The sequence below is a fragment of the Anolis sagrei genome, chromosome 5 (assembly GCF_037176765.1).
Source record: "Anolis sagrei isolate rAnoSag1 chromosome 5, rAnoSag1.mat, whole genome shotgun sequence".
In the NCBI taxonomy this organism is placed as follows: Eukaryota; Metazoa; Chordata; class Lepidosauria; order Squamata; family Dactyloidae; genus Anolis; species Anolis sagrei.
The window spans coordinates 82,127,548-82,151,631 of NC_090025.1; the positions used below are offsets into that span (position 1 = coordinate 82,127,548).

Below are 24,084 nucleotides of genomic sequence, written 5' to 3' on the forward strand. Positions count from 1 at the left end.
GCCAAGGAAACAGATGATCAATCCCATATTACACCATGAAACAAAATTTGAAAAATTTTCTTTTCTAGATTTGAAAGTGGTATTTCCTATTTAAATGTGTGGTAATTACTTTGAAAGTAGTTGTTATACTCTAGAAGCTTAATTTCTTGTGACTGCCACAAACTATGTTGAATTGGTCGAGACTCTATCAGATATTTATTAAAAACTATAGCAAAATGTACTGCAGAATGTCTTGCAAAAACAAAGTTTTTGCAATGTATTGTCGAAGGCATTCATGGCTGGAATCACCGGGTTGTTGTAGGTTTTTTCGGGCTATATGGCCATGTTCTAGAGCAGTGGTTCTCAACCTGTGGGTCCCCAGATATTTTGGCCTTCAACTCCCAGAAATCCTATCACCTGGTAGACTGGCTGGTATTTCTGGGAGTTGTAGGCCAAAAACATCTGGGGACCCCAGGTTGAGAACCACTGTTCTAGAGGCATTTCTTCTGATGTTTCTCCTGCATCTATGGCAAGCATCCTCAGAGGTAGTGAGGTCTGTTGGAGCTAGGAAAAAGGGTTTATATATCTGTGGAATGACCAGGGTGAGACAAAGTACTCTTGTCTGCTGGAGCTAGGTGTGAATGTTTCAACTGACCACCTTGATTAGCATACAATGGGCTGACTGTGCCTGGAGCAAACTTTTTTTGCCTGCTTCCTCTCTGTTGTTGTGCTGTTGCAATGTTAGTGTTTTTTAATACTGGTAGCCAGATTTTGTTCATTTTCTGTTGAAATTGTCCACATGCTTGTGTATTTCAATGGCTTCTCTGTGTAGTATGACATGGTGGTTGTGAGAGTGGTCCAGCATTTCTGTGTTCTGAAATAAAATGCTGTGTCCAGGTTGGTTCATCAAGTGCTCTGCTATGGATGACTTCTCTGGTTGAAGTAGTTTGCAGTGCCTTTCATGTTCCTTGATTCGTGTTTGGGCTTGATTCGTGTTTGGGACCAAGAACAAGCCACGAGAATAAAGACAAAGATCCACCCAGAGGAAAAGTGTTCTTGCCATACATCAAGGGAACCACTTACCGCATAGGGAAGCTGATGAGGAAACACAACATACAAACAATCTACAGACACACCAAGAAAATCCAACAAATGCTACTTTCAGCAAAGGGCAAGAGGGATCCTCTCACTTCTGCAGGAGTCTACCATGTACCATGCAGCTATGGACAAGTCTACATAGGGACCACCAAATGCAGCTCCATGCAGTCATGGACCTTGGAGGCATCTACATGACCTTGGAGGCATCTACTGACAACGCCAGCTCTTCAGCTAAGAAATGGAGATGACCACCAACCCCCAGAGTCGAACACGACTGGACTCAAAGGGAAATCTTTACCTTAATTATTTAATAGATATGGTGTCATCATCTGAGCATAGGACTGTTACTATGGATATCATGGTATGAGTCTCTACTTGGCCATGGAAACCCACTTAGTGACCTTAGGCAAATCCTATTCTCTCAGCCTTAGAGGAAGGCAAAGGGAACCCACCTCTGAACAAATTTTGTCAGCCTCTGATAGAGTCACCTTAGGGCAGGGGTCCTCAAAGTAAGACCCAGGGGGCAGATACAACCCTCCATGGTCATTTACGTGGCCCTCAGTCAGGGTCAACCTAAGTCTGAGATGACTTGAAAGCATACAACAATTCTATCTCACCAGCCAAAAGCAGGTCCACACTTCCCATTGAAATACTAATAAGTTTATATTTGTTATAATTCTTCTTCATTTTAATTATTGTATTGTTTTTAAGTGTTTTTTGCACTACAAATAAGATATGTGCAGTGTGCATAGAAATTCATTCGTATTTTTTTCAAATTATAATCCTGCCCTCCAACAGTTTAAGGGATTGTGACCTGGCCCTCTCTTTAAAAAGTTTGAGGACCCCTGCCTTAGGGTCACCCTAATTTGGAAAGGACATGAAGGCACACAGCAGCAGCATCAAATAATTTCTTATGGAAACATACTTATAAATAAGAATTATTTTGTTTTATCAGTAATGATATTTTTACAAGACCTCCCCCCCCCCTCTTTTTTTTGTTTCAGGTTTCTTCAACAGCGCTTAAAAAAAGCTGTCCCTTATAACCGGATGAAGCTCATGCTCGTTGGAAATACTGGCAGTGGTAAAACAACACTGTTACAACAGCTGATGAAATGCAGGAGACCAGACCTGGGACTCCAGAATGCTACAATTGGAATTGATGTGAATGACTGGAAAATTCCAGTGAAGGGCAAAGTGAAAAAAGATGTTGTATTAAATGTCTGGGACTTTGCAGGTATTTTGTCGTATTTACCCTTGACTTGAGGCTAAGACTAGCCAGGATTATGCATGTTGGGTAAATGGGAACATAGCCAGTTTTCCATCAAATGTATACACCCCTCTTTAAAACCCATGTTTTTAAGATGCTTTAAAGATTCTATGGGCATACTTCAAAATAGTTGTTTCCTTGGATTTGATATTAATTCATTACTAATGGCTAGATAGTTCAATGTGCCATTTTGGGGCTGTCTCAGACTCTAGATACACAGGGCTTGTGGTTAATTGATGTTGAGTACAGTAAATAGTGGTGATCCTGGAGAGATTTGAACACATATAGTGAAAAAGCACTGGTAATCTTAGTTGGTGAGATGCTGTGCGTGTGTTAGTAATCATGGATAATGAATTACCAACTCAAATAATAGTCAAGTTCCAAAGAGTAAGTGTGTATGGACACACATACACACACCCCTAGCTAGGTACTCACTATCTCTTCTTGCTGCTTGAGATGCAAGCCAATTTGCAATATTTAAAAGTGTCTCTAGAAAAAAATGGAGATGTTCTCTGGATTTTTCTGATATATTCATAAGGATAAGGTAACAAAGTTTAGATTGTTTTTAGCAATATCACCCAAAGGATTCAGGAGTTTGGTTTGAGTGACAATGGGAAGAATGTTATGAGTAAGGTAATTATCCAGTTTTGTACCTTTATTTTTTGCCTCCATCCTAAAAAAACAATGTGTGAAAAGAACTGAAGATTACACAAATTATCAGTACAGTAATGATACTTGATTGTAGTTTTCTGTTCCTAGAAGAGGAGGAAAGCAAGTCAATAATAATAATATCTGTCGATTTTTAGGTCAGGAGGAATTCTACAGTGCTCATCCTCACTTTATGACTCAGAGAGCTCTATACCTTGCTGTTTATGATCTTAGCAAAGGAGAGGCTGAAGTGGATGCTATGAAGCCATGGTTGTTTAATATCAAGGTAACGTAATCACCTTGAAATATGCAGAATATGTCAGTTTATGATCTATCGTAATTTTTATGAAAAATATTTGGTCGGTGGTTTGGACCTTGAGAAAATAGATAAAAAATGAATAGGGATAATGACCATCTTGGCAGAATAATCTCTCTCAAATACCATAATTCATTGCATAATAGTTGTCAACGTGTAATAGATGCACCCCCATTTTTGGTGTGGCAAAATTGGCATTTTTGTGTTCCTCACATAATAGTTGCAGAGCCATTTGGGCCTGATTCCCCCTTACTTCCTTCTCTCTCCGAAGGCAAGTGTTGCACCTCAGAGTAGATTCACCTTGCTGAAAAAACGCCAAACAGCACACAGCCAGAAGTCTTTTTGTATATTAAAAATAAAATATAAAATGTTCTTAAAGGCAAAGGTTAATGTTCCAAAAGATCAACATAATATAGCACTTTGAAGTTTAATCTAAAAAGGCACCAGCAAAGCAAAAACCCAAGAGAACATGACAAAGTCTTGAAACCATGAACACAAGAACTGTAAGGTAATCCAGGCAAGCAAAAGCAAGGTTCTTAGTTAAACGAAAAGTTGCTTTGACAAAGGTTTGGTCTCAAACACACTGCTTAATACCCTTTGCAAAACATGAAGGCATTTCTTTTGCCTCTGGCCTCCCTCTTGTTAGCTGTTCTCACACTCCTTCGAATTCAGAATTCCAAACGGTCAGTCCGATCTGAGGTTCCCATTTCGTCAAGGTCAGTCCGTTAATGTCAGCCTGTTTCCCTGCTTGTTCATTATCAGGCTGAGAACTGTCCTCCTTCTCTGAGTCAATCTCCAAGCTGAATACTGTTCTCATTTTTGCTTTGCAGGCCCGAGCATCATCATCACCTGTGATCCTCATTGGTACTCATTTAGACATCTCTAATGAGAAACAACGTAGAGCATGTGTCAGTAAAATTACAAAAGAACTAATGAACCAGAGAGGGTTTCCAGCAATCCAAGATTATCACTTTGTGAATGCTACAGAAGAATCGGATGCTATGGCCAAACTTCGAAAAACCATCATAAAAGAGAGTCTGAATTTCAAAGTAAGCCATGTTATTTGTGGAATTAATTTGTTTTATATTCAACTTCTGTCCCAAGAACTGGAATGAAGATTACTTACAATTAAATCACTACTGCATTGTGTTTATTTCCTGTAGATATGAGAACTGAGAAGCTTTATGGAGAGATTATTTTTCCAGGCATTTATTCAAATTTTTTCTTGTTTAGAGAAGGTATGGCACCTGGTGCCTAAACATAGTATTGTGGGCTACTGAGAGATTTAAATTAATTAAATTAATTAGTAATTATTAACTCATTTAAAAATTCTAGGAGTCAGAGAACCTAAAGGCACTTTAATATATATGCCAAGTATCTAGGTCCGATGTTCTTAGAGATTTGCCATATAGTGGGATATATATATACAGGCAGTCCTAGAGTTACAAACACGAAAGATTCTGTCGGTTTGTTTTTGAGTTGAATTTGTATGTAAGTCAAAATAGGTACATTTTTAAGTGTAACTTCAGCCATATAGATATGTCCATGCATTGGATAGCATAGGGAAGTGTTAACCCTATGGTGTTCGTTTTACTATCTGTGACCCTGTTCAGAAGATTTCATCTCACTTTATATCCTTGTGATAATTTGGTTTTGAAAAATGTGGGCTATTGAGAAAACAAGTATTGGCGAGAAAGCTTCAGTGGAGACACCTTTTCCCCATGACAACTCTTTCAGGAGTGAAATTCCCTTCCGGGGAATAGATTTCTCCCTCTTGTCTCAACCCGTTCTTAACTATCAGTCATTTGTTTCTAAGTCAGAGATGCCTGTATAGCCATTCTTGGAGAACTTTCTGACTTTGTTGTGGTTGTTTTAGTTGTGGTTCATTTTATAAATAGGAGCTGTAAACATCTGAGAAATTGCCCAAGATAACTTTATGAGGATCATTTCATCCTAGTCTTCCAAGATTACATGCTGCATCACACGGATGATCTGACAAATCTGTAAAATTACATTTTAGAGGGTTATACATTCTGTCTCGTAGTTTAAGATCCACCGAGGAGGCCCTGCTCTTGGCCTCACAAATGCGTCTGGTGGGGATGAGAGACAGGGTCTTCCCAGTGGTGACCCCCCGCTTGTAGAATTTGCTCCCCAGTGAGATTAGATTGGCATCCTCCCTTCTTTCCTTTAGAAAAAAATGAAATTGTGGTTTGGAACCATACTTTCGGCTAGCAGGCACAGCAGGCACAGCGGCACTTTGGATACTGAACTGGACCATGATTGTTATGATAATGGAAACAGCTATTTGACTGTATAATTAAAGTTATTGTTTTCAATCTATTGCATATTTATGATTTTATATTTTTGTTATATTGATATTGCGGCTATTTGACTGTATAATTAAAGTTATTGTTTTCAATCTATTGCATATTTATGATTTTATATTTTTGTTATATTGATATTGCGGCATCGAATTGTTGCCAATGTTAGCTGCTCTGAGTCCCCCCTCGGGGGTTGAGAAGGGCGGGGTAGAAATGTTGTAAATAAATAAATAAAATAAAATATATTTTTGCATCTTTAAACTTCATTCGGAGTTGTATCAGGTCAGGACTCAGACTGTACTCCAGATTTTAAGGGAAATCATTTCTTTTTCTGAGCATACTGTTTGATCTTTCACTGAGGCGTTTTAAAGAGCCTGATCAAAATCTGTGTTGTACAGATCAGAGACCAACCTGTTGTTGGGCAGTTAATTCCAGACAGCTATTTGGAACTTGAGAAGAGAATTTTAGAGGAACGCACACATGTTCCAGTTGAATTTCCTGTGATTGATCAGAAGCGATTATTTGAATTGGTGCAAGAAAACAAGCTGCAGTTGGATGAAAATGAACTCCCTCATGCTGTTCACTTTCTGAATGAATCAGGTAACAAACATGTTCAAAGAATTCTGTGCCTTTGACAGTCAGTTCACACTTGCATTTTCAGTTCTGAACTATTGAAACAGTTACTTCAGTTCATGTAGTGAAGATCTACTTTTCAAAACTTCCTTGCTCATTACACAGTGGGGTGCTGTGTTTCCTTAAAGCAAGGATAGCCAACCTTACAATAATAGGGGTCCATTTGTTGAACCTCCCCTCATAGGCCACTTTCACACATCTGAATAAAATCCCACATTTTCTGCTTTGAACTGGAATATATGGCAGTGTGGACTCAGATAATCAGATATTGTGGGATTTTCTGCCTCGATATTCTGGGTTATATGGCTGTGTGGAAGGGCCCATAGCCAAATAAGGGCTGTATCATTGTAGGAGAATTTTGGAGCAGTCTTTTGTACCATGAAAAGTAGAAAACTCCTTTCCTTCTGAAGAGGAAGAGAAGAAGGAAAAGGAGACAGTGTTCTGGTACAGCTGTACCAGGAGCTCCAACTTTATTTGCTTTGTATTAAATGTTTGATTGCAGTCCGAGGTTTCAGGGACTCTGCAGATAGGTGGCTTCCTTTGGTTGCAGTCATAGGGCAAGTCACCTGTACATCATCGTTAAGTTTTGGTTCTGCCCCTTGCTCAGGGCAATTGGGAAGGGCAGGGAGCCATTTTTTAGTTAGTCTCAGCAAGGAAAGCTAATGTATAGGACATGTGCAAGCTTCCCCTGTACAAAAGCTTCAACCTTTAAGAATTTCCAGGAAAACAGCTCTAAAGACCAAAGAACTCCAGCTGGAGAACATCTAAGCCTTTACTGGTAGGTCCACTCGGCGTTTGAGAAGCAGTTTGACCCGGTAGCGGAGCCCACATCAGTAAGGCTCCACTAGATACAGTCAGCCTGGGAGAAGTTAAAAAGGGGATTTTCCTTTAAAGAAGAAGTTATTGAAGACAGTTGCCTGTCCTTCGTGGGCAAGATTAGGAATTCACCAGTTGCCTAAAAGCTTGGAATCATTTGCTTAACTTTACTGAAGACAAGAGAAGTTTCTGTTTGATTGTTCATTAATAAAATACTTTGTTGTACTTCACAAGCCATATAAAGATCATTTGTGGTGGAAAGCCTCTGAGAACTTCTCCCTGGGCCCCCTGGCTTCCTGCTGGGCAAAGGTTGCACATCCTGTTCTAAAGACAATTCTTTACAGGCCCAGCACGCAACAGAACAGACAGCATGCCATGTTTCTATGAGAATGGAAGAAAGGTGGACTGAATTTGGGAGGCACATCTTTAGTTGTAACAGAGAAAAATAGTAATAGAAGTGTGACCATGAAACATAGATACTCACCTGGTAATCATCAGATTAGCTAAATGCAATTCAGAACATAACATAATAAAATTACACTTTTGTCAAAGGCAGTTTTATAATATATAATTGCAATGTCATAACTAAGCCAAGCCATTTTCTTTGTATGCCGTGTGTTAATTGAATGACTTTCCACTCAGGTGTTCTGCTGCATTTTCAAGATCCTGCGCTTCAGCTCAGAGACTTATATTTTGTTGATCCTAAGTGGCTTTGTAAAATCATGGCACAGGTAAAATTGAGATGTTTTCTAGAACTCGGGCCTTTTCAGCTCAGTTTCTCTTTCTGTTTTCCCTCTAGATGTTTAACTAAATTTTGTAACCATGCGTAATTTCATAACAATCTCTTACCTTGCTATCAACAATATTGGAAGGAAGGAAGGAAATGAAAGGCAGGCTCCATACACCTTAAAGGTCTCAATCTTGACATTACTGTGTTTGCTACATTCTGTATTTTTGTGCTCATTTCCAAGTGCAGCTCCTGCCCTCAATGGAGCCATGTTTGCCAACACACTTGCTCCACTCATTGAAATTGCTAAGCAAGTCTGTGTCCTGATTCTCAGTGGTTACAGTGTTTATTTTCAGTCCATACTACGTAATATAGGCAGGACAGCATCATTAAGATAGTGGTATCAACAAGCATCTGCAAACTTCCTTGACCAGTTCTCAGGACTGCTACCAGGTCACTCTTTCCAAGGGCCCTTCTGCATAGCAGAATAAAATCCCACATTTTCTGCTTTGAGCTGGAATATATGGCAGTGTGGACTCAGATAACCCAGTTCAAAGAAGATGTTGATGCACATTTTTCAGCTGATCTCTGATTTTAAGCCCAACTTTTAAAGTCATGTTTTTCATCCGATTATGTGATTTAGTGCACATTTTCAGCACCCTTTATCCAAGTTTCTCTCAGATTTTAGCACCTGTGTAGAAGGGCCCTAACATTTCCTTGCTGAATCAGAATATTCCCCTGCCCATCACTTCTAGCATACATTTAGGTGATGACAGTAAACTGCTGGGGCTAAGACATTTGTTAAATATGAATTCTTTCTAAGTCTTATAAACAGTGTGCCAAATATATCATTCATTAGGTTCTTGTGGGTTTTTTCGGGCTATATGGCCATGTTCTAGAGGCATTTCGCCTGACGTTTCGCCTGCATCTGTGGCAAGCATCCTCAGAGGTAGTAAGGTCTGTTGGAAATAGGACAATGGGTTTATATATCTGTGGAATGGCTGGGGTGGGGCAAAGAGCTCTTCTCTGCTAGAGCTAGGTGTGAATGTTTCAGCTGATCACCTTCATTAGCATTTGAAGGCCTGTTCATGAAAATGAACAAAATCTGGCTACCAGTATTAAAAAAACTCTAAAATTACAACAGCAAAACAGCAGAGAGGAAACAGCCAGGCACATCTTAACACCTCTCAACAAAAGGTTTTCCCAGGCTCAGGCAGGCCTTCAAATGCTAATGAAGGTGGTCAGCTGAAACGTTCACACCTAGCTCTAGCAGAGAAGAGCTCTTTGCCCCACGCCAGCCATTCCACAGATATATAAACCCATTGTCCTATTTCCAACAGACCTCACTACCTCTGAGGATACTTGCCATAGATGCAGGCGAAATGTCAGGAGAAATGCCTCTAGAACATGGCCCTATAGCCCGGAAAAAACCCACAAGAACCTAGTGATTCCAGCCTTGAAAGCCTTCGACAATACATTATATCATTCATGTCTTTGAAGTTTCATTGGCTTGCATTATGTATTTTGTGCATTTTTCTTGGCCCATCCAAGTCTCCATGTTTTATTGTATTTTGCTGCATGGCCAAACCGTGAATATGTTTACATCCTGAGGACAAGCAAATGGCAAAACAATTGCTGAGAGCTCGGTTTCTTTTCTATAGATCTTAACAGTGAAGGTTGAAGGCTTCCCTAAGTATCCAAAAGGAATCATAAAGCGTTCTGATGTAGAAAAATTCCTGCTAAAGAAAAGCAAATTTCCTAAAATTTACATGTCACAGTACTTCAAGCTCCTGGAGAAGTTCCAGATTGCATTACCATTAGGAGAAGATCAGCTCCTTGTTCCGAGCAGGTAAAACAAGACCTGAAAGCTTAACATCAAGGCAGTACAGTAGAGTCATGAATTGTTTTCCTTCTCAATTTTTAACAGTTGTCCTCTTGTCTATCAAAGCGGAGAAGATTGGAGGAAGATATTGTTTATGCATTGTGGCTGCTCCTGATTCCTTCTGTCAGCTTTAGGGGTGGGTGGGAGGGGAACAAATGTAGAAAAATTAAAAATAATTGGTTTTTCCCCCTTAACAGCTTGTCAGATCACCGTCCTGTAATAGAATTGCCCCACTGTGAAAACTCAGAAATTATCATAAGGCTGTATGAGATGCCCTATTTTCCTATGGGATTCTGGTCCAGGCTGATCAACAGATTGCTTGAAGTGTCTTCTTATATGCTTTCTGGAAGAGGTACATTCATTTCTACTTAACTCTGAAGTTGGGCTTATTCAAAAAGTGGGGAAGTCTCTGGAAGTATTTTCAGTATTTGTTTTGATTTTACCTGTATTTTCATGGTTTTTCATCGGAATTCTTTCTTGAAATATCCCAGGTTTCCATCACTTTCTCCTGCCTTTTGGACACAGAGTTATACTGGTGGACATAGAGATTCCTAGAGAATCTCTCAGGTTAAAAAAAATAATGTTTTCCCTTTACTTTTTCACATTTGCAGGGATCCTGCACCCTTAACTCCCATGAAAGGGGAGGGCCTGCAGTATTTTAGTAGAGTTAACATGTTAACCATCATCTATATAAATAAAAATGTAATGTTCATTTGTGGGATTAACATAACTCAAAAAACACTGGATGAATTGCTGCCAAATTTGGCCGCAAGACACCTACTAACCCAAGGAATGACCATCACTGAAAAAATTGATTTTGTCATTTGGGAGTTGTAATTGTTGAGATTTATAGTTTACTTACAATCAAAGAACATTCTGAACTCCACCAACGATGGAATTGAACCAAACTTAGCACACAGTACTCCCATGACCAACAGAAAACACAGGGTTTGGTGGGCATTGACCTTGAGTTTGGGAGTTGTAGTTCACCTACATCCAGAAAGCACTGTGGACTCAAACAATGATGAATCTGGACCAAACTTGACACGAATATTCCATATGCTCAAATATTAACACAGATGTAATTTGGGGGAAATAGACTTTGACATTTGGGAGTTGTAGTTGGTGGAATTTATAGTTCACCTACAATCAAAGAGTATTCTGAACCCCACCAACAACAGAATTGGGGCAAATTTCCCACACAGAACCCCCATACTTAAGGCCATCCAGTCCAACTCCCTTCTCCAGGGCAAGAAAATGTAATCAAAGCCCTCCTGACAAAGAGCCATCCAGTCATAGATATAGATAGATAGATATGATTCACACACAGAGATATAGTATCCTAAGTTGAAAGGGACTCCTAAAGAAGGACAATTATATGTTGCACGTTCCAGAGTAGGCAAACCAGACAATCTCGCCATCAACACTAACAAAGAAACAGCAAGAAATGCTGTGTATTCACACGCATAAAGAAATTACATATATTAGAAAGCAACACTTTGTAATAACTTTATTTTTCCAGATCACCAGACTGGGCCACAGCAACACGTGCCAGAGGACAGCTAGTAGTTGTATAAAAGTCCATATAGCTTTCAAAACATTCTGAAGCTATATAGAATCAAAACTCAGAAGGCCGTGTTCAAACTTGTTCTAATAGCATTTATGATTAGTTTTGTAGTTATGGTTGTTTATTATTTTGACCTCCTAAAAGAAAAGATATGTAACAATCATAGAATCAAATAGAATCAAAGAGTTGGAAGAGACCTCATGGGCCATCCAGTCCAACCCCCTGCCAAGAAGCAGGAATATTGCATTCAAATCACCCTCAGAGGTTGTGAGGTCACAACCTCTGAGGATGCCTGCCATAGATGCAGGCGAAACATCAGGAGAGAATGCTTCTAGAACATGACCATATAGCCCAAAAAACCTACAACAACCCAATAATAATAATAATAATAATAATAATAATAATAATAATTTATCTTACCTGCCTTTCCTCGAGGCAGTCACAGCACAGTTTAAAACATATCATTATAAAACATTATGTAAAATACATGCACACATATAGTTCTTAATGTTTCTCACAAGTCACTTGAAAACTCAACCATGTTAGTCGTCCCCCCCCCTCCCCAGAACAGTTGCTAGTTTTAAGATTTTGCTAAGCAAGAAATAGCAACATATATGCAAGAGGGCCACACATTTTTAAAAAACAACTAGTCTTGCTTTACACCAGAAAAATAATCTTATAATATTTTCTCTTTCTCTCCTTAGAATGTGCTCTTCGTCCTAACAGGATGTATTGGAGGCAAGGCATATACCTGAACTGGTCCCCAGAAGCCTACTGCTTGGTGGAATCTGCCGTTTTTGAATACAATCCAAACAGTTTCCTAAAAATTACTGTGCCTTCTTGCAGGAAAGGTTAAATTTATTAACAGTCTATTCCATAGTTGTTTTAGATTTTGATTTGTATTGCTCTTCAGACACACAGCAGGTTCCTAGTTGTAGACTAGCATTGTTATGAACTGAAACTGGTTGCAGTTTCTCCAACATAGATAGATAGAAAGATAGACAAAACTAGAACATATCACTGTTATAAGATTAAGCTCTATTGGTGTTACAGTGAGCCTTTGGTACCCAGTGAGGCCCTTTCGACATCTAGTGGTTATTTAGACATTTATTTATTTATTATTTATTTATTATTTGCACTTGTTAACCGCCACTCTCAGCCCGAGGGCGACTCGTGGCGGTGTACAAAACATAGAACATAGAAAGGACAACGGTTTACAGTAGATCAAGACCATAACACAACATTCTTTTGTGCAGTGTTTATAGTGGAGATGCTTCAGCTGTACAGGCAGTCCCCAGGTTATTAACAAAATAGGTTCTGTAGGTTTGTTCTTAAGTTGAAATGTATGTAACGATAGCATAGTGAAGTGTTTAGAAGGTTTCAGCTCACTTTTTATTCCTGTGACAATTGGATTTTGAAAATTTGGAGTTATTGTGGAAACAAACATTGATGATAAAAGTGGAGACATGTTTTCCATACGATAAATCTTCCAGGGGTGAATTTCCTTTCCGAGGGGTAGATTTCCTCTCACTTCCTGTTGTCTTACCTATATAACTGGGGTCACATACTAATTTCTCAGTCCAAAAGGAATTATGAGTGTTAAAGTTTAATCAGTCTTGGTCTATAGCAGAGAAAGCATTCCAGTACTGTGGAACCTCAACTTAAGTGCATCCCAACTTAAGAGCATTTTGAGTTAAGAGCTATCACTTGGCCCTGGTTTTGCTTTGATATACAAGCGATGTTTTGAGTTAAGCGCTAGCACCAGAGTGCTAGTGCGAGGCTTTAGAGCATGAGTCCTCAAACTTCTTAAACAGAGGGCCAGGTCACAGTCCCTCAAACTGTTGGAAGGCCGGATTAGAATTTGAAAAAAATCATGAATGAATTCCTATGCACACTACACATATTTTATTTGTAGTACAAACACTTAAAAACAACACAATAATTAAAATGATGAACAAATTTAACAAATATTGTTAGTATTTTAGTGGGAAGTGTGGGCGTGCCTTTGGCTGATGAGATAGGGTTGTTGTTGTTGTTGTGTGCTTTCAAGTCGTTTCAGACTTGTGCTGACCCTTAGCGAGGGCCAGGTAAATTACCTTGGAGGGCTGTATCCAGCCCTCGGGCCTTAGTTTGAGGATCCCTGCTTTAGAGCTTCAAGGAGCAGCCTCCATGTCTCATACTATTGTCCGCTTGGGAGATTGCTGCCCGTTTTCCTCTTGTCCTCTTTGAGGAACTTTGGGTTATTTGATTTTGTGTAGGTTTTATTCCTGGTATGTTTGGCTTTATGAAGAGAGAGAGGGAGAGAGAGCAAGAGAAGGAGAGAGACTGGAATGAGACCAGTATGAAGAAAATGATGCTTCTGCCTCTTCACTTTGTGCTTTGTTCTTCCTTACCACAACTTTGTGCTTCTGCCATTTTAAAGTTGATCTTTCTTTTTTATACATTATACATTTATACATTATTTGTTATTTATAAAGTACATTTTTTATTTAAAAGCACATAACAAAAAATGGGGGGGGGGGCAAGGGCCTGGAATGTATTAATAGCATTTAAATGAGATAAAAGTGATTTGAAACTGGCCAAATGCTATCCAAATATCCAAAACAAATGTTGCAGATGTGAAGATCTCAAAGGAACTTTCTTCCCTATGTGGTGGATGTGTACAGTAGCCAAAAAACTATAGGAAAGAAATTCAAGGAGAAATACAAAAGATCTTAGATACAAATGTACAGTTAAAGCTAGAGCATTATCTATTAGGAATTATAGATAGAGAATTGGAAAAAAAACCCAAAGATAGATTATTAAATTGTCTACTGATGGTGGCCAGAAGAAATTATGTTCGTCACTGGAGAACAAAAGAAATCCCTTCTAAAGAACAAGGGATGTCTAAAATAGTGGACATAATGTCTGTGGACAATTTAACCCAAATACTGAACAAACACACAGAAGGCCATAGAAAAACAATGGACTGGTCGTATGTGAGAAACAACAACAACAACAAAAAGACAATATAACCAAACTGAATAATATAAGAGAATTTGTCCCCAGGAAAGAAAAGAAGAAAAAGGATGGCAAAATGAAACAAAGAATTAAGACTGGGATAGAAAATACCATGGTGAAGAAGATTGGAAGTTCCTCCTTTCCTTTCCTTTCCTTTCCTTTCCTTTTTTTTTTTTTTTTTTTTTTGCCTATATTTTAACTACCTTACCCAGATCTTTAGTATTTTTCTTGGTGTTTTCCTTTTCTCTTTCTCTCTCTATCTCTCTCTCTCACACACACACACGTGTGTGTGTAAGGCAGTTTCTTGCCTTACTTAGACCCAGCGTATGTTACATACCCTTCTCTATCCCCAGCTCTAACTTTACCTATTTTTCCTTTCAAATTGATCGTAGATAAGAAAACTAATTAAAAACTATTTTTTAAAAGAGTGATTTGAGTTAAGAGCTCGGTCACGGAATGGATTAAACTCTTAACTCAAGATATTGTATTTCAGGTGAGACATTTCAGCATCTTCTTATGACAAGTGATAGATATGGGCCCCTTCGCAACCAGTTCTGACCACACTCTCTCATGACTTATGTAAGATGAACCCCCATGTACGAGTCTCCTTGAAGAGAGAAAAAGCGGAGTATAGTTAAACATAATAAACATCGTCGTCATCATGTGATAGAATGCAGCAGTGAACAAAGGAAATAGACATGCACAGGTTTGACCCTCCACCTGTCAAACCATCAGGCAGGGACTTCTAAGCACAACTCAAATCATTTCAATGCTCTTGGACACCATGATGCAAACAAGACCTTTAACAGCCATATGCCAAATGGTAGAGGTAAGGTTCAGTACGAACACACTACAGTTCTAATAATATTTTATTGGCTCTCTTCAGGTTGTATCCTCTTGGGGCAAGTCGTTGATCACATCGATTCTCTTATGGAAGAATGGTTCCCTGGCTTACTAGAGGTTGATGTGTGTGGCGAAGGAGAAACCCTTTTGAAAAAATGGGTTCTGTATAGTTTTGAGGATGGTGAAGAGCATCAGAAAATATTACTTGATGATCTACTTAAAAAAGCAGAAGAGGGTATGCATAACACTTTAATTTAAGCTGTTCTGTAACACATTTCCAATATATCTTTTAGCATCCATATCCTAGTATTAAGATACATTAATGACTAGTTAATTATGCCACCCATATCATTCTGCTTTATGTTGTTGTGTGCTTTTAAGTCTTTTCCAATTTATAGTACAATTAAGGCCTACCGGTGGCGCAGTGGGTTAAAGCACTGAGCTACTGAGCTTGTTGATCGAAAGGTCGCAGGTTCGATTCCGGGGAGCGGCGTGAGCTTCCGCTGTCAGCCCTAGCTTCTGCCAACCTAGCAGTTCGAAAACATGCAAATGTGAGTAGATCAATAGGTACCGCTCCGGCGGGAAGGTAACGGCACTCCATGCAGTTATGCCGGCCACATGACCTTGGAGGTGTCTACGGACAACGCTGGCTCTTCGGCTTAGAAATGGATATGAGCACCACACCCTCCAGTCAGAAATGACTGGACTTAGTGTCAGGGGACTACCTACCTACCTAAGGCCTACAAAAAAAATTCCTAGTAAAAAATAATCAATGCCACTTACCATTTTAGGGAGAAACACATGATACTTGTATAAGTATTATAAATATTATGTATTTTAAGTATAGTGTAAGTATTTGAGTACAGAATAACCTGTGCTGTTTTATCTGCTAATTCAGTTCACTGCATCTCTATTTCTCTTATAGGTGACCTCCTAGTTAATCCAAATCAACCCAAATCTACCATTCCAATAGCTCAGATTGCTCCAGACCTGATCCTGGCTGACTTGCCTAGAAATATCATGTTGAACAATGATGAATTAGAATTTGACCAAACTCCAGAATTTCTTTTAGGTATGTTATTTCTATTGCAGTATTTTAAAGCAAATGAAGTCATTAAAATATTAAATTAAGTTAGAAAACAATTATATTGGAGGACTAAGAGATTCCAAGAGTCAATCATTTTATCAAATCCATGAATAATCAAATCCGCAAAAGTCACAAATATGTGTGTGTGTGTGGGCGGGGTTAATTATAATTTAATGATGAATTCTGTTGGCTATAATTTGTTCAGTAAGACATTAACTAATACTTTAGAAAAGGGGTCCTCAAACTTTTTAAACAGAGGGCCAGGTCACAGTCCCTCAAACTCTTGGAGGGTCAGATTATAATTTTTAAAAACATGAATTAATTCCTATGCACACTGTGTTAATCACCCTGGACATCTCGCTATTATAGCGATCAACCAGGGTGTCAACAGGATCGCCAGGCTCCAGGACAGGAAGAGCTCCAAGATTCCTCAGAAATCCGTCTGGATCCATCAGTCTCCTGGGGCGGACCATTTTAGTTGGTCCTCCACCCCTGCGAAGGTTAGAGGTCACAGCAAGTCTAAAACTGATGAGATGATGGTCAGACCATGACAATGGAAGGATATTTTGTTCATCCACTCTGACCATTCCACTGTCCGCAACAAAAACCAGTCCAGCCTGATGGGTGGGTCCAGATATAATTTATGATAGCCCCATGGTTGTCATGGCGACCATGAAGTCCTGAGCTGCTCCTGTTAACGAGGTCTCTGCATGGATGTTAAAGTCCCCCAGCACAATCAAGCACTGGGAGACCAGGGCCGAATTGGAGACCACGTCTGCTAGCTCAGGCAGGGAAACTGCTGAGTGGCGGGGTGGGCGGTACGCCAGCAGAATCCCCAAGCTATCACGGTTCCCCACCCTCAGGTGAACACACTCAAACCTGGAAGATTGCGGAACAGTGCATCTGACCACGGCAATGGACTGCCGAAAGACTACTGCAACCCCTCCTCCCCGCCCCCCAGACCTGGCCTGCTGGTGCACCCCGAAGCCCAGTGGGCACAGCTGGGTGAGATTTACTCCGCCCAACTCGTTCAACTAGGTCTCAGTGATCTTATTTGTAGTACAAAAAACACTTTAAAACTATACAATTATTAAAATAAAGAACAATTTTAACAAATATAAACTTATTAGTATTTCAATGGGAAGTGTGGACCGCTTTTGGCTGATGATATAGGATTGTTGTTGATGTTGTGTGCTTTCAAATTGTTTCAGACTTAGGTTGACCCTGAGTGAGGGCCAGGTAAATGACCTTAGAGGGCTGGATGTGGCCCTCGGGCCTTAGTTTGAGGACCCCTGCTTTAGAAATGACATAATATTATAGAAATAATGCTCCGGGTATTTGAAAAACAATCATGCATTTCTAACATTGTCCCTGTTTTCTTTTGGAAAAGGTGATGGTGGGTTTGGATCTGTATATCGTGCTTCTTATGGTGGAGAAGATGTCGCTGTAAAGATTTTTAATAAGCACACTTCTCTTCGGCTCTTAAGACAAGTAAGCAAATTACCAGCTTTTTATATAGATAGTTTGAAATATGCATCAGAACTGAAAGTTTTAGCTGTTTAAAAGAAGAAACATACTTCTATGTCTTCTTTCCTTCCTTTTTAAACCTCTAGACAGCAGAGAAGGGCTGACTGTCATTGAACAAACTTAATCTAATTTTGCTATGAAGTCAGCTTAAAATGGAGGTACAACCTTCCTCCATGATACTTAGATGACAATGGTGGCTGAGAGTGTTTTTATAAGTAGACGCTCTTGGTTGTCTTTATGTACTTTTAAAAAAAGACATGGATTTAGCCAACAACTATGCATGTCTTGTAAATCTCAACAACTTTCTAGGGGTATGCGAGATGCCAAAAAAGTGCTGTTTCCAGCAACCCCCCCCCCCCCCCGTTCTGTTTACCGAGTAATTTCTGAAATTAGGGGGGAGGGGGATATCATTCCATGATCTGGCAGCTGGAAGTTCTGTTTATGTTCCAGGAAGATCCAGTCCATTGGCAACAATGGGGGAAACTTACAAGGGTCCTCTTTCTGTCATTTTTATGGCTATCAGGATGAAAACAGCCACAAATACAATATACATTTACGATTGCAAGTCCGTCCGTCCCACCCCCCCCCCCCCCCTGTCCCACGTTTCAGTACGTTTGGGTCATCCACTGATGATCTGTGCGTGGTTGCTCTTGTGGATCATAGAGTAGCCAAATCTGTCAAATATAGCCAAAAGACCTGGCACCACATAGTCAGTTCTGCTGAGTCTTTGGCTGTTCCCCACCTGGTCTGTTTTCAGCAGTCTGGCTGCCAGATTACCAAATTTCCCCAAAACCCAAATTGTGAAACAAAATTGTGCACACCCCTACAACATACCAATGCAGCACTAGGAAAGTATAACTTGTAAATCTCATGTGGTCTCAACTCCTTTTTGGAGTACTGCCTCTTTTAAGTAAGAAGACACTTAAGTAAGAAGGGAATTTGTCACTCCTAGATGCCATCAAGATAATCACATTTGTTTAAAACGCATCATAATTCTGCAAAATATGCCCAGAAGATTAGGTAGTGTAATCCAGCATGGAGGCCAAATCTATTTTTGGCCCCCACCCCAAGTATGTTTTGATTTCCTACTGCACTTGATAGCATGCACAACATTCACTTGGATTTTGCTGTTTTTAGGAACTGGCGGTGCTTTGCCATCTTCATCACCCTAGTTTGGTATTCTTGCTGGCTGCAGCAGTTCGTCCCCGGATGCTTGTCATGGAATTAGCCCCAAAGGGATCTCTGGATCGATTATTGCAACAAGACAATGCAAGTCTGACAAGAACACTCCAGCACAGAATAGCACTACATGTTGCAGATGGCTTAAGGTAAAATTATTAAAACTCCTGTAGATGTTGCACTTCAGGACAGGAAAAGCCCTCTGACTTTAAACACCACATGTTGAATGGGAAAACAATTATTTTTAATTATTGAAGATAATTAAAAAGCAGCAAAGTAAAAAAAAAACACTTTCAAGAAATAGGTAAATCCAATTAGGTAAGAAAATAAGCAGGAACAAAATAGTCCAAGGTAAAGTTAAGCAAAGTCCATGAAAACAAAGTCCACACTTCTCTAATATAATCCAGCAAACCAGAAAACATTATTCAAGACCTGAGTATCTAGTCATAAAATCCAAGAATCAAAACCATGAAACAAGAAATACTTAAGCATGAATCTTCCAAGCTAGGCTTCCATGAAACAAGGATGAGAACTTAACTTGATTCCAAACATTGCTTCATCTGGCTATATTTCCTGTACTTGGGACTTTTATCCCCACGTTAAGCTATCCCCTCGTTAAGCTATCCCAAGAATTCAGAAATTGGTTTAGCTTTAATTGAGATTCCTTTATCTTTTTCTATTGGAGCCAGGCAGAACGCCAAAGCCACTGTTCGGCTTGTCTGTTTTGACTAATCTCCTGGCATCTATCTATTTCCTCATTAACTTCTGCAGGTGCCGAGTTGTTTTCAAGCCCCAAATCCTGGGAACTCTCTGGTAGCAATTCAGGGAGTATGCCATCATTCCCACACCCTTCAGGGACATTCTCACGGGCAACTACACTTTGAACAGGGATTCCCTGTTCATCCTCTGCATCAATATCATTGACCAAACCATTGCCATCTTGAAATGCATTGACATCACTCCCCACATCCAAAGCACCCTGATCCTGAAACACAATCACAGGCTGAGCTCCAACAGTAAAATTGTATTTTTTTGGCCGGGGGGGGGGGGGTGATCCTATAATGTTTATAAGTCACATATTTCAAATATGGTATTCTAAATGTGAGAATGTTGCAAGCATTGGAATTATCTATTTTATTTCACTTGATAAAGAAGGTGGGGATTGATAGGTAAAGGTAGTCCCCTGACATTAAGTCCAGTCATGGATTGATACTACTCTAATATGTACATCCCATTTGCATTTTATTTATTTTATTTACTTACTTCACTTGTATACCGTTTTCCTTGCTCCGGGGTGGGGGTGGGGGTGGAGGTGATGGACTCAAAGCGGTTTCCAACATATTTATGGCAAAATCATTAAATTTCCCCTATAATATGGATTATTTTCTTATAGATACCTTCATTCAGCGATGATCATCTACCGTGATTTGAAACCCCATAATGTGCTGCTCTTTACACTGTATCCTAATTCAGCTGTCATTGCAAAGATTGCTGATTACGGTATTGCCCAGTATTGTTGCAGGATGGGAATAAAAACCTCTGAAGGCACACCAGGTATGAAAGACTTCATAATATTTGTTCATATGAAGGAATCTCGGGAATCTTTCTGCCACCAAGACTATATGGATGACATGTGCGAGAAACCTAAACAGTAAAATGTAGAAACCCCATGGACACTGACCAGCCTGATTCTCTCCTTCATTTCAAAGGAGAAAAGGTTCTCAAGAGTCTTCACTTTCTGCCCTTACAAATAAGACAGCTTTCCTCAACTATATATTTTCCAATATGATGGATTACAGTTGTCATCATCGCAACCAGCAGCGGTTATTGATCATGTTAACTGATGAAGACAGAGTTGTAATAATAGGTTGAGAAAAGGTCAGGAGAAGTTCCATTCCAAGAGTGAAATTGTGGCACCTAGCAAATATTGGGTTGCAAGTCCCATCAGCCTTAATGATGAGGAATGCTGAGAATTGCAATCTTAACCATTACTGGAAAACTATATTTACTCCTGCTCCTTTTCTCTTTTAACCAACATTTTCTACTTAAGCTCTTTCAACTTCTGTCTGTGGTTTCCGTCACTGCCCCTTATTACATTGTGGAGTCAGTGCAGAAGCCTTTCGGGAATTTACTTATCTCTTTCGTTTGATATGAAGAGAATATTCTTCTGAACTAGTCTATAATATTTATTGCATAATTACCTTCCACAAAGTCATGCCTCATGTGATCCATAAATAGTATTTTTATGTTCTTGTCGTTGAGTTTCTACTGTACTTGGCTTTATTATTATTTGAAACATAATAAGATTAGTACACAGCAAACAAGATCACTATGCTGGATCACACGTTGGACACTTTCCAAGTGTCTAGGGCTATGTGATGTATCGGTGAATAATGCATGCAGATCCCAGTAGGGTGGCCTTTTGCAGCTGACAAATAGTAATTTTGTCAGCACCGATTGTGTTTATTTTTATACCGCCCCTCTCATCCCGCAGGCGACTCGAGGCGGTTCACAAGGCAACAGTTCAGCGCCAACAACATCATAAAACATTTAAAACATTTAAAAGCATTTACATATCAATTAAGACCATTAGTAAAAGCAAATCATTTCGTTTCCAAGATAAAAACGTAATCCGATCTCATAGTCCGATTGTTTAAGTGCAGGCCAAGGTCTTTAGGCACTGCACCCAGTGTGCCGATCACCGCTGGGACCACCTTGATTGGCTTGTGCCAGTCTTTATTATTATTATTATTATTATTATTATTATTATTATTTCATGCATTTCTACCCTACCCTTCTCCCCCCAAAAGGGGACTCAGGGCGGCCCCACACAAGCATCATATGATGCTATCAACATATAAACAATCAAAAATACATTTAAAACATTAAAATAAATAAAAACACATTATACAATTCATTAAACAATAAGTTAAACATGCCAATTAAAACCAAATCCAGTGTCACAGAAAACCTAAGTTTCTTTTCAATTGCCGCTGTCCATGAATCGAACACCTGGTCCCAAAGCCAAGTCTTCAATTGTCTTCTAAAGTACAGGAGGGAGGTGGCCAATCTGATGTCCTCAGGGAGAGAGTTCCACAGCTGGGGGCCACTGCCAAGAAGGCCCTGTCTCTTGTCCCCACCAACCACGTTTGTGAAAGTGGTGGGATCGAGAGCAGGGCCTCTCCTGATGATCTTAAGCTTTGTGATGGTTTGTATTTATTCTTTATTTATTTATTTAGAACTTTTATATACCGGTCTTCTCGACCTCTAGAGAGGGACTCAGGACGGTTTACAACATAATTCAAAAACAGTAGTTTAAAACATCACAACATAAAACACATTAATACATAAAATACATTAAAAGCAATCATATAATTACATAAAGCCAAGTCGTCCAAAAGCTATCACAATTCATTACCATCCGTCCGAACAGGAGATATGTTCGGAGAGGCAAGTAAAATAGTATTTTACTTGCCTCTCCATGCAGCTTGATGCGGGTCACAACATAGTTAAAACACATCATCATAAAACACTGTCCAAAATATATTATTATATTTATTAATAATAATAATAATAATAATAAACTTTATTTATACCCCACCATCATCTCCCAAAAAGGACTCAGGGCGGCTTACGAAAGCACATACAAGCACTATAACCACATAGAATATAGGTAAAATCATATCAACATATTAGACTATGACAATATCAGTTCACATAAAAACAGCACATCCCAAAAATAAAAACCGATCCCAATTAAAATCAATGAAACATATTACTAACTGGCATTAAAATTAATAGTACAACATCCTAGCCACAGCCCATTAAAACATATGTATATGAAATACATATAATAAAATATTGAGAACAAATATTAAAATATTATACATGAGTTTAAAATTCATGGTTAAGATTTCTAAAGCAAATACAGGATCTATCTGCCCAGCAAGAAGCATAACAATTAACAATGTGTTGTTTTGTTGTTTTGTTTTGTTTTCTGCTTTAGGATTTAGAGCACCAGAAGTTGCACGGGGGAATGTTATTTACAATCAGCAAGCTGATATTTATTCATTTGGCTTGCTCTTGTATGACATTTTAACAGCTGGTGGGAGGATATTGGAAGGCATGAAATTTCCGAATGAATTTGATGAACTTGCTATCCATGGAAAGTTGCCAGGTATCTTATCTTTTCCCAAGTATTTAATGTATGGATGCAGTAGTTATTAATAACCTGGGGTAATGCTAACTTGGAAATGTTTCCCTTTTATATCACACAAAAGCAGATGATTGCAGTGAAATAAAAATTTCAGATGGTCAAGAAACAGTATCTTGAAGCATTTCCAGCTCAGTAAATACAATTCGAATAAAACTGAGTGTATAACATTCTACTAAACCAGTGATGGCATGTGGAGATTTTGCATATTGTTTCCCTTAGGATTTTAATGAAATAATTTTAGAAACCGCATAGGCCACAGTGTAAAGAAGCAAGGCACCATTTTTTGAATACTTAGGGAGTAATGATTGAATGCTTGTGTTAGTACTGCTTATTTGAGTTCAGCTTATTCCACTTTAAAGGAAATAGTTATGCCTTGATTTATTTCTTATAGTTCTATTTAGTTTCTATTTATAGTTTATATTTATAGTTCTATTTATTTATCAATCTAATCATATGTATCTTATAATGAATGTTTTTTTTTTTAGGAAAGCAGTATATACTCTAAACCAGGGGTCCTCAAACTTTTTAAACAGAGGACCAGGTCACAGTGCCTCAAACTGTTGGAAGGCCGGATTATAATTTGAAAAAAATATGAATGAATTCCTATGCACACTGAGCATACCTTATTTGTCGTGCAAAAAAACACTTTAAAACAATATAATAATTGGGTTGTTGTAGGTTTTTTCGGGCTATATGGCCATGTTCTAGAGGGCATTTCTCCTGACGTTTCGCCTGCATCTGTGGCGAGCATCCTCAGAGGTAGTGAGGTCTGTTGGAACTAGGAAAAAGGGTTTATATATCTGTGGAATGACCGGGGGGGGGGGGGGGGACACAAAGGACTCTTGTCTGCTGGAACTAGGTGTGAATGTTTCAACTGACCACCTTGATTAGCATTTGATTGCCTGGCAGTGCCTGGAGCAATCTTTTGTTGAGAGGTGATTAGATGTCCGTGTTTGTTTCCTCTCTGTTGTTGTGCTG

General features: G+C 39.1%; 1 protein-coding gene across 2 annotated transcripts in view; it reads left to right on the plus strand.

Annotated features, from left to right (window-relative positions):
* LRRK2 (leucine rich repeat kinase 2) overlaps nucleotides 1-24,084 on the plus strand; it is a 158,627-nt gene that overhangs the window by 96,803 nt on the left and 37,740 nt on the right. For both annotated transcript variants that reach the window (XM_067468805.1, XM_067468806.1), the window contains exons 29-42: nucleotides 2,082-2,311; nucleotides 3,151-3,278; nucleotides 4,139-4,357; nucleotides 6,028-6,229; nucleotides 7,721-7,809; nucleotides 9,467-9,654; nucleotides 9,885-10,039; nucleotides 11,959-12,105; nucleotides 15,141-15,332; nucleotides 16,023-16,169; nucleotides 17,575-17,675; nucleotides 18,849-19,039; nucleotides 20,284-20,444; nucleotides 22,897-23,067. In XM_067468805.1, the coding sequence (XP_067324906.1) occupies nucleotides 2,082-2,311; nucleotides 3,151-3,278; nucleotides 4,139-4,357; nucleotides 6,028-6,229; nucleotides 7,721-7,809; nucleotides 9,467-9,654; nucleotides 9,885-10,039; nucleotides 11,959-12,105; nucleotides 15,141-15,332; nucleotides 16,023-16,169; nucleotides 17,575-17,675; nucleotides 18,849-19,039; nucleotides 20,284-20,444; nucleotides 22,897-23,067 (2,321 nt within the window). The remainder of the gene's footprint in view (nucleotides 1-2,081; nucleotides 2,312-3,150; nucleotides 3,279-4,138; nucleotides 4,358-6,027; nucleotides 6,230-7,720; nucleotides 7,810-9,466; nucleotides 9,655-9,884; nucleotides 10,040-11,958; nucleotides 12,106-15,140; nucleotides 15,333-16,022; nucleotides 16,170-17,574; nucleotides 17,676-18,848; nucleotides 19,040-20,283; nucleotides 20,445-22,896; nucleotides 23,068-24,084) is intronic.